This window comes from Branchiostoma lanceolatum, chromosome 8 (assembly GCF_035083965.1).
Source record: "Branchiostoma lanceolatum isolate klBraLanc5 chromosome 8, klBraLanc5.hap2, whole genome shotgun sequence".
In the NCBI taxonomy this organism is placed as follows: Eukaryota; Metazoa; Chordata; class Leptocardii; order Amphioxiformes; family Branchiostomatidae; genus Branchiostoma; species Branchiostoma lanceolatum.
The window spans coordinates 345744-355625 of NC_089729.1; the positions used below are offsets into that span (position 1 = coordinate 345744).

Sequence of the window (9882 nt, forward strand, 5' to 3'; positions counted from 1 at the left end):
AGGAATATTTATTTAAGAGCGCAATTTAGGATTATTCTTTTTGGAAATTTGGTGATTCTGGAATAGTCCATTGCCCATTTTTGTAAAGGGTTGATTTGGAAGAGGCTATTTTCTACATGGGGAGAGTGAGTGAAAAGTGATGAGTGTTTTATATGCTCGCTTACATACAAGAAAGACACATTCGAATCAGCAAATCAATCAACCTTTATTCAGATCAAAATGTCGGACAAATATTTCGCTTAACAATTTTGCTGTATATCATAGTCATTTTGAAGTAGTCTTTTAGTTTCTAGAAAAATCTTTTTCTCATTTGGCCAAAATGTTTTCTTGACTGTGAATTTTGTGTAATGTGACAACATTTGTCAAAAATTTAGACATGTTTGTAGACATGTTAGGCCATGTTGATTTGCCAATTATATGGATGACATCAACTGGGAACCCCAAAGCTGATGCGAGTGTGCGAATAAAAAAAGGTTTGGCAAAAAAACCTTGCCTTAGTTCATTATGAAATCTACGTGGTCAGGAAGGTTGAACAAATGAGTAAACATACAAAGTGTGGTATACCAAATGATACATTCTTAATTTTTGTTCTTTCATATCTTCTTTGACTTTTGAATTAACCTTGGCATTCAACGATATTAGTATCCATTCTCCGAAACAATTTTTGTTGTTGCAATTTACGGCATATATCTCTCATTTTGCAACAGCTTTGTACAACTTACCGTATGGTCCAAAACTTTTTCCTTCTTTTTTTTTTGGAAACGGACGAAAATTGATGCGAACAGGGATGTCATCCATATAATCAAATCAACATGGCCTTACTAACCCTGGAAATAAATGCAACTTTTTTCTTCTGAGCAGACCATCTTGAAATGTGACCTGAATTGATATGAGACTTGTCCCTGGGTCTTATAACAATTTTTGGTCTGTTATCAGATAAGGCTGCACCATTCTAATTTGTTGGTCCTCGGATTTTTTCAGAAAAAATATGGACGACAGATAATGCGAAAAAACATTTTTGCAAAAAGGCTGGATTGAGGATAGGCGTTAACATAATACGGCTAGTTAACTTTTCTGCTTAAAAAAACATTCTATGGCAGACAACCACTCATCATAGTACTACTATCATTGTACAGTAGATCACCTTTTTGTTGAAAATTTTTACTGCAATGATAAATCTTCCTACATGGTAAAGGGCCTTGAAAATTGATGAATAGCTTTATAGTGATGTAGTGAGTAAGATTTGCTGGGTGGGAGGTGTGGTGAAGTTTTCTTTTCAAATTAGGAAAAATAGATGGGGGCAATTCCGACAACCAACCAATTGAATAAGTGTGGCGTAATGTTACAAATTTTGTACTTTCTTGCTGATTTTTTAATGCTTCTACTCTACAAGATTCCATGCAATTTAATCAAGCACATGCAATATTTTCAAGCAGTAGTTTTTTTACCTGACAAAAATCTTGGTGACACAAGTGACATGTCAAGGGCTTTATGTAGTGTCCTTAGATTATATATAATTCATTGTTATTAAGTTTCATTTGTTTTAAAAGCACAAACAGAACAGCCAAAACTGCCATTCTAGGCAGTCCAGAGGAACTTTTTCCCCAAAATATTTCCTACTTTTGATATTTTTGTTACTAATCCTGTGAACAATGCAACTGGCTCTCTTTTTCTTCTGAGCGGGCCGTTTTAAAGTGTAAACTGAATCGATATGAGACTCTAAATGGAAACTTTTTTTCTTCTGGTGTTTTGAACAATTTTTGGCCTGTTATCACATGATGTTACAAATGCTGATTTTCTCTTCCTATCAAGCTTTCAGGCAATTCTGATTAAGCACACGCAATATTTACAATCAGTAGTTTTTCTTCATGGCCAAAATCTTATGACACAAGTAACATCTTCGTTCAACTTGATATTTACTGATATAGTGATAGTTTCTTTGATAAGCAAAACTGCCTTTTTGTCGGCAGCCAAAAATACAACAAAACAAGTCCTCAAGTTCTTACTATTTCAAATCAAAGACATTACATACAATTCATAACATTGTAACATTATTTAACATGATGATAAAACCATTCATTAAGTATCTGTAAAGTCTAAACAAGGCAAATGTACTTAACAAAGTCTTTTCAAACTTTCATGAACTGAGGACAGACACAAGTGGACACAATTCCTATAGATCCTAGACTAAATCCCTTATATCAAAAAATATTAAATGAATACACACACAAAAAATTGAACAGTAATGGTGTTGCAATCAGTCTAACACTTTGTCATGACTCTGTGACCAGCCAGCTTTTCCATCCTAGAGTGATTTTGTTTCTTTACTTCGATCAGGAGAACATGTTCAGTTTTGCTTGATTTTCATCAGTACAGTCCTTTTTTATGCTGCAGTTTTTTACACAGCGCAGTCTCCACATACCCATGTGCCATCACGGGGAGGGCTGACTGGCAGGCAGCTGACGTGAAAGATCCTCCCGCATGCCTCGCACCTCTGCATCCTTCCCAGACGCTCCCCCTGCTCGCAGTGGCAGACCAGTGTGATGCGCTGTACCTTGGTTCGACCTTCCTTCTTTCTGAAGCCAGTCAGGCGTGGAAACGGTGTGAGGTTCCCTTGTTTGAAGCACGTCTTCAAATGGCTCCTCATCTTCCTGTTGTCATACACAACCCTGCTCACGTCATGCCCCTCTGCGATGTCCACTGCCCAGGCGATGGCGAACAGCCCACAATCCAAGACGTTCTTCTGATGCTGTACGTCCGGTAAGAAGACGGTCAGGGTGTTCCTTGTTTGGTCAACAAACGCGGCGTAGGACTGGTAAAGCTGGATCTGCAGAGATGGGGTCATGGGGACACTGAGGCTGTCATACAGGCACACCTTTCCGTCTGTGTAAGACGACAGAACCCAGTGCTGATGATTGTTGTGGTGGATTTGTAGCCCCTTTCCTGTCATCTTCACAAACCCGTCGTCACAGAGACCAACTGCAGGCCCCTCCAGCCCTTGGAGTGCCGGGTACTGGCGGCGGAGCAGCATCTGGGCAGCCTGGATGTGGTCGTCTGTCAGCATCTGGAGGTATGTCAGAGCCACCTTGTTACGAGCGCTCATCTTGACACTTGGCCACTCCACCTTACGCTCCTCAGTGTGACGAACAAGAACATTCAGAGCGAAACGTACTCTCTCTGTTGACTTCTTGTCACTATTTTCCAACTTGAAAATAATGGACTTTATTTTTACGACTTGGTTGGTTTGATGGTTTTCTTGGGTGCCCTCCACTTTTGGCGGGGACCTGGATGCCACCACCTCAGGAGCCTTGTTCTCGGAGCCGATCGCTTGACTGCCGTTGTCTGTGCAGTTGTTCGGGGAGGCAGCGCGTTCATGATGTTCCACTGCTGCAGCATCGGGAATATCTTTGACAGTCGGGACAAACTCAGGCTCTGCGGGGAGGTCCGTGTCCTTCATCCTGTGAGGAGAGAAATGTTGGAGTTCTTTGGAACCTCTCATGCCTATATGTTGTTTGTTTTCAACAATTATCACTTTCAACTTTTCAGTCTATTCTTTCTAATTACAATTACAGTAACCGTAAAGTATTCAGTAGGAGGAAGATCATTTCATGCACCTTCAAGGGCATCAGGCTCAAGCAGTATTTCTTGTAAGATGTTGTACTTACTTGAGGTTAAAGAGCAACAGTCTCTTCAGCCACAGTTTCTGCACTTCAATCTCCAACTCGGTCAGTCTGTCATGAAGAGAGTCCATGGAGTGTTCATCTGTGACCAAGTACATGATTTAGTAGGTTTTGTTTATTGTTTATTTGCACACAGAATAAACAAATCATTTAATAGCAACAATGATGTAAAAAGCAAAGTTGGAAAGGGGCAGAGGAAACAAAGGGACTTAGAGAGGGTGATTGAACGAGACAGGAATTAACTTTGGACCTTACTGCTGTCATACTTGCATTATAGCTCAGTGATGGAGCAAAGATCCTGGGTTCGAGTCACAAACTCATACCTTGTAATATAACATGCATTGCCACATAGAAAGAGCTTACAATAGTAATGATGCAGTGATCAAGTACGTATGTCAGTAGCCACTTCGCAACAGAATCAAGACCCAAAAGAAGACAGACTTTGTTCGTTGGGTACTGTCTATCTGTGAAACAAGACTACGCTACCTGTGGCTGGTACTTTCCAGAGGCCAAAGAAGGCTGTGAAGCGTTCCCACAACCCCTGGACGAAGTACCAGTCCTCTTCAGGCATGACGTGGTTCCGCACATCCGGGAGGGCCCTGTTGATGATCGCCATGGCGATGTTCATCAGCACGAGGAAGATTAAGGAAATGAAAGCGAAGAAGTAGATAGGGCCAAGAATAGGAGCAGCCTCCTTGAGCTGATAATAGTAAAAATGTCCAAGAGACATCTGGAACAGTGTGGAGTAGGACTTGCTGATGGTGCTGAAAAACAACAACAAAATTATCATATGATTATAAAGGTGACGTAACCTGCTTTACTTTCAAGCTGGCCACAAGTGAAGCACTTTTGTAAAAAAAGAAAAATCATCAAATTGAATTTTTTTACACCCAAAAGACTAATATATGACAGAAATAAAATGTTTCCTCACCTGTACTCTGTCACAGTAAGGCCGAACATGAGATAAGCGTAGACGCCAAAAGCTGAGAGCCACAAGAAGAAGTGGAGGATGAAGGAACAGAACTCCCCCGCCATCCCTCGGAACACGGACATCAGCTTGGAGAGGAATGGGTTGAACCTCAACAGCCGGAGGAGCTTCATCATGTTGAGAAACGTCAGGAAGGCCAGAAACCAGCCATACACCAAGCTGATGTTCACAGCAGATCGGAAATGGTGGACTTGATCTTTAAAAGAAGTGTAATGGATATAATCAAACATTAAAGTACAGTCAAAGCGTTAAACAACTACCTTGTAATACAGTCAGTGTGACAATTTTGCGTGTTCTCAAACATTGAGCATATTAAATACAATTTTTTTTGTAATCAATGCAGCGTTTTTGTATAAATGTGTTACACACCTTTCCCTTTCTTAACCGCCATCAGAGCCTTGGAGCTGTACATTCTCTTAAAGCCGTACAAGACAATGATGGTGAATGCCAAGATGAAGTTGAAGATTTCGACAATATTCCATGGCTCCATCAGGTAGGCCAAGCCGGCTGCACATGCAGTTTTTCTCTCTTTCCACAGTGTGTAGAGGAGAATGATGACGTAAACGATTTCCAGCAGGACGTAGATGTACCCGATCGTCCCTGGCCGTTGATGAAGTCGGAAGGTGTGCACGTGATGACGGGAGAAAACTCCGGCCGTCTCGGAGAATTCGAACATCATCGTCACCGATGTGAACAGATCCAGGTTTCCGTTGTAGAGCACGGCTTCCAAGAAGATGACCTTCGTGCGCTTGTCGATCCAACGGTGGGCCTTCAGCTCTGCTAGGATGCTGCGCATCTCGTCTGATGATTTTCCCAGGTGCAGACCGAAGCCGTCTCCCCAGTACTGCGTGGTCACACCGTAGATGGGGAGACTGGGGTAGGCGCTGGGGAGGTGGATCCATCCAGGGGCTTCTGATTCCATCGCTGATGTATTCCTGACCCTTTTCCATCCCTTTTCAAACGCCCCAGTCTCCTTGGTGTGCTCATCATACGCTGATGAACATTCATCAAATGAGTGCTGCATTGTCACAGGCACCGTGCACAGCCCTAGGATGACAGGAGAAGGAAACATGAAAAGTCAGTCACAGTTTACATTTTGCTATTTTGGTATTCCCTTCACTTTTTAGGTAACGTTGGGTGTCTTTAAAGGGAGTGAATTATAAGATTATGATCCTTTGAATGGTAATACTGCATGTGAAATCAGATTTTGTAGCATGTCATGTAAGCCCAAAGCAAGATAGATTATTCCTAGAATGTTAAGATAACGATCCTTTGAAGTCTTGAAAGTCGCTTTTCATAATGTTTCCGCTGTTATGGTAATGTTGCATGTGGCATTAATCACATTTGTAGCATGTCATGTAAGCTAAAAGCAAGTGTTCCATGAAAGTAGTTCTTCCTACCGGTCTGAACTCGACCTTGGATCAGGCTAGGTGGGTAGACCAGGACCGACTGCATGTCAGCCGTGAAGCTCTTGTCCTGCCAGAGGGGCTTGTCGCCTTTGTAGGAAGTCTCCGGGTAGAAGTTCCCAAGAGCAGTCTCGTACAGCCAGGACCACAAGGTTAGAGGATCATTTACCTGTGGAGAAATAGCATTGTGATATAGCTATACTAAGAAATCATAATAATTCTCGTAGATTTGTCATTATAAATTCAAATTGTGCGCACTGAATTTATGTTGTAATCACTATCTGAGAAGCTTCTAATATTGTCAATAAAAAGGCCCTTTCGCTGGCTCAAAAGCTTTGTCTCACCAATGCAATGGCTTAGTGATCAGGAACTGTACCTAATTAAGAAAGAATAAAGAGAGCTACCAATGCAAGAATTTAGCATATTGGACTTACCCCGTCCATAGACTGCACAAAGGTGTTGGTCATGCTCTGTGTCTGATAGAAACCCTCTGTGGTGTTGTGGTGCTCGTTGGAGATGCCGATGACAAGCAGGAGGCAACAGCAGAACCACATGATGTCCCAAAAGGTGTTCACAACTCTCCTGTCCCTGCGCTGCCTCATTCTCGCTTGTTTGATGTTGGCAAGGGATGTCATCGAAAGTCGTTCCATCTTCCTCCTCATGCGAAATGCATCGGCTGTAGTAAGCATATCAAAAAATATCAATAGAGTCACATATACGCTCTGTATTTGTTAGAAAAGTGGAAAACCCACCACCAGGATGAACAAACTGAGGGAAGACGAAATGTCAGATCAATTCACAAAACAGGGTCTCGAACCCGTCCGGCTCAGGGAGCACACTCACACTGCACAAAAATGGCTTTCTTTTACCATCTTACAGACAGTTCTCAAATAATCATCACAGTAGTCACATATGATTGTGTATAGTTTACATCTTCATGGTAAACATATATAATGCTGTTTTCTACAAACACATGTGCTAAAACTTGCAGTTGAAGCCTGTCTTCTTTTGTGAAGATACTGCACTAGTGCTGGCATCAATGGAAACGGGGCCCCGCTTCTCTTCAAAAATCTTCTTGACGGCTTGCGTCTTGCGGATGGATGTAGTCAAGATTGTGAGAAGCAATATCTGAAAGATAAAAGCAATGCTTGTTAGGATTTCTGAAGACATTGTTTATATATCATTATAACTTTTATTTGAAAATTCATGCCCGTAGGCTAATTGCAAGGGTACAAACAGTAGAGAGGGTAACAATGGTAACAAGTGTCTATTCTATATGATCACCGAAGGAAGAACAGTAACTGAAGATGGCGATACCATTCTAATGATCTGGCTTGTATACAGCATGTTATGAGGAAATTAGGTATTAAACATAACAGTGCTTGGATGGTAATTACAGGTGGCACTTCAAGGTGTTTTATATAACATAACAGAAGGCAACTGCAACAAACATGTAATGATATTACGTTACAATAATATACTATACCTAGGCAATTCAACAGAGATGTCCTTACCTTTGCTGGTTGCATGAGGAACATGTCCACAAGAAAGGTTATGAAGTACACAGACAGCCACCTCTCCGACTTGCCCTTGCCCCAGTCCAGACTGTACAGCACGGTGAAGACAGCTGACCCCACAGCAGACAGCACCACCAGCACCCAGGCCACGTACTTGCACCAGTGCGGCAGGCGCTTGGCTGGTTCTTGCTGGGCGGGTGCCTCAGCTGGGCCGCCCGTCTCCACATCTCGGACCCTCCGGTCGCCCTTGTTGCTGGGTCGGCTGTACTGGAACAGCAGGACGATGGCCATGATGACGGGAAGGCAGGTAATGCTAGTCATGACCCCCGTGTAGACTCCATTCAGGGTGAAGGAGAACGACCCCAGGCTGATGGCCTGCACAACCTGAGTTTCTATTTCTTCCCTCAGCCACATGGCGCTGGACACCATGGACATGAGGAGGAGACTCAGGCAGCAGCCGAGCCTCTCGCTGCGGGTGAATGCGCTATCTGTAAAGGAAACAAATGGAGACATTTCATCAAAACAAGTTGTCTTAATGATAAAGAATGAGATCAACGTACTTTATCAAATACGGCAAAAAGAGGCATTCATCCAATACAACTTTATCAGTGACATTTCAGACATATCTTGTAATATGGAGTCCCAGGGATCTTCCATGATAAAGATATTAAATGCAGCTTCGCTACCGCTTTCAAAGGACGGTTATACCGGCTATACAGATACATGTTTATTTGCATGTTCATGCCCTTCCGGGCTAAATGCATTACAAGTAATACAATTGTGCATTGTAATAACAGAAAGAAAAATGAAGAAAACTATTCTATGTTCTATCTACCTCTAAAGTTTACACGCTACTTCTCTCTTCTTGAGACATGTGTACACGAATTCACAGAGTTTCTCAATTACCGATTGATTATTCGATGACATCAAGTATATGAACAGTTTGTCATTTGTTAAGTTTGTATATCTCTGGTCTAGTTGTATTGCGTTAACCAAAGAGATGCGTAAATCTTTGTACAGTGAGCATTCTAGAATAAAATGTACTTCATCTTCTATAGAGTTCTTATTACAGAGTGCACATAGCCTATCGCTAGGAGGAGTCCGGCTGTATCTACCAGTTTCAATATGCAGTGGGTGGTCGCTAATTCTTAGCTTAGCCATGGCTCGGCGATGGCTAAAGTTTTTGATGACAAGATATTTTTCTCTTTCATATGCCCGTTTGAATTTTCTGTATGTTCTTAATTTGTTGCCTTGGTTCTCTTTCTTGCCAGGGGAGTTTAGTTCTGAGTAAAATGTTTGTATAAAAATGTCTTTTAGTCTTTGTTTTAAAGCAGACTGTGCATATGATGTATTGTGATCCTTGTTGATAAGTAGGTAGGCATAGCCCGACTCCTCAAGAATTTTACTAACATCGGATAACCAGCATGGTACTTTACTTCGGTGCAATTCTTGCTGTGCTAAATATGCTTCAAACTGAAGGCTACTTGTCGGCACCTCTTTAACCAATCTTTTGTAATATGAATATAATCTAGTGTAAATTGCAATCCATAACGGGAACCTACCCAGTTCTGCTCTTGCGGCGAGGTTGCTAGCATTCTTTCTAACACCCAGGATTGATTTACAAAACTTAAGATGTACTTGCTCGATTGGGGACTTGTCGTTGAGTCCACTTTTGCCCCACGCCTCCGCACCATAAGTTAGTATTGGGACTACGCATGCATCAAATAGTTTACAATAGACAGATATTGACGGGTTACTGTCTCCCAGAGTTGTTTTGATACTAAATAAAGCTCTCAGAGCTTTCTTTTGTAATATTTTTAATGCTGTTGTGAAGTTTCCCCCTGTCGTAAAGACAACCCCTAGATAGCAGTATGAGGAGACGATCTCTATGTTCTTGTTGAGTGAATAAAATTTGAGGTTTGGGGACATATGTCCCTTTTTGTTGAATACAATTATTTTTGTTTTGTTTAGATTGATTGATAATTTCCATTTATTGCAGAAAGCACCAAGAGAGTTTATTGCATTTTGTAGTCCATGTTGGGTTGTGGACAGTAAGACAATGTCGTCAGCATAGAAAAGGCTTGATACCTTAGATGTGTTTAATAAGGGCGCATCGAAGTTTCCTGTATTCAGTTCATTTGCTAAGTCACTGATGTATAGATTAAAAAGTGAAGGACTGAGGACACAACCTTGCCTTACTCCAACCTCGATTGGAAAACATTCACTTAAACCTGAATTTGTCTTCACGCATGCTACCGATTGGCTATAAAGGCTTTTTATTATATTGAAGA

At 41.6% G+C, this 9882-nt stretch overlaps 2 protein-coding genes across 2 annotated transcripts; both read right to left on the bottom strand.

Annotated features, from left to right (window-relative positions):
• Nucleotides 1-186: 186 nt before the first annotated feature.
• LOC136440089 (polycystin-2-like protein 2) lies at nt 187-6914 on the bottom strand. Its single transcript, XM_066435879.1, has 7 exons — nt 6509-6914; nt 6069-6243; nt 5038-5715; nt 4612-4864; nt 4167-4444; nt 3666-3762; nt 187-3458 (listed from the first exon to the last, which is right to left on the bottom strand). The coding sequence occupies exons 1-7, from the start codon at nt 6761-6763 to the stop codon at nt 2399-2401; spliced, it is 2796 nt and encodes a 931-aa protein (XP_066291976.1). The 5' UTR covers nt 6764-6914; the 3' UTR covers nt 187-2398.
• A 45-nt stretch (nt 6915-6959) lies between these two features.
• LOC136440090 (polycystin family receptor for egg jelly-like) lies at nt 6960-8112 on the bottom strand. The gene is made up of 2 exons (XM_066435880.1): nt 7589-8112; nt 6960-7202 (listed from the first exon to the last, which is right to left on the bottom strand). The coding sequence occupies exons 1-2, from the start codon at nt 8102-8104 to the stop codon at nt 7053-7055; spliced, it is 666 nt and encodes a 221-aa protein (XP_066291977.1). The 5' UTR covers nt 8105-8112; the 3' UTR covers nt 6960-7052.
• Nucleotides 8113-9882: the final 1770 nt, after the last annotated feature.

Excerpts from the sequence above, each read along its gene's own strand:
- LOC136440089 (XM_066435879.1), bottom strand. The coding sequence starts at position 6,763 with ATGCTTACTACAGCCGATGCATTTCGCATGAGGAGGAAGATGGAACGA. Across the intron at positions 4,445-4,611 it reads CTTACTGTGACAGAGTACAG|CACCATCAGCAAGTCCTACT; the intron begins GTGAGGAAACAT and ends GTTGTTTTTCAG. Across the intron at positions 3,763-4,166 it reads CTGGAAAGTACCAGCCACAG|ATGAACACTCCATGGACTCT; the intron begins GTAGCGTAGTCT and ends ACTTGGTCACAG.
- LOC136440090 (XM_066435880.1), bottom strand. The coding sequence starts at position 8,104 with ATGTCTCCATTTGTTTCCTTTACAGATAGCGCATTCACCCGCAGCGAG. Across the intron at positions 7,203-7,588 it reads TCCTCATGCAACCAGCAAAG|ATATTGCTTCTCACAATCTT; the intron begins GTAAGGACATCT and ends TTTATCTTTCAG.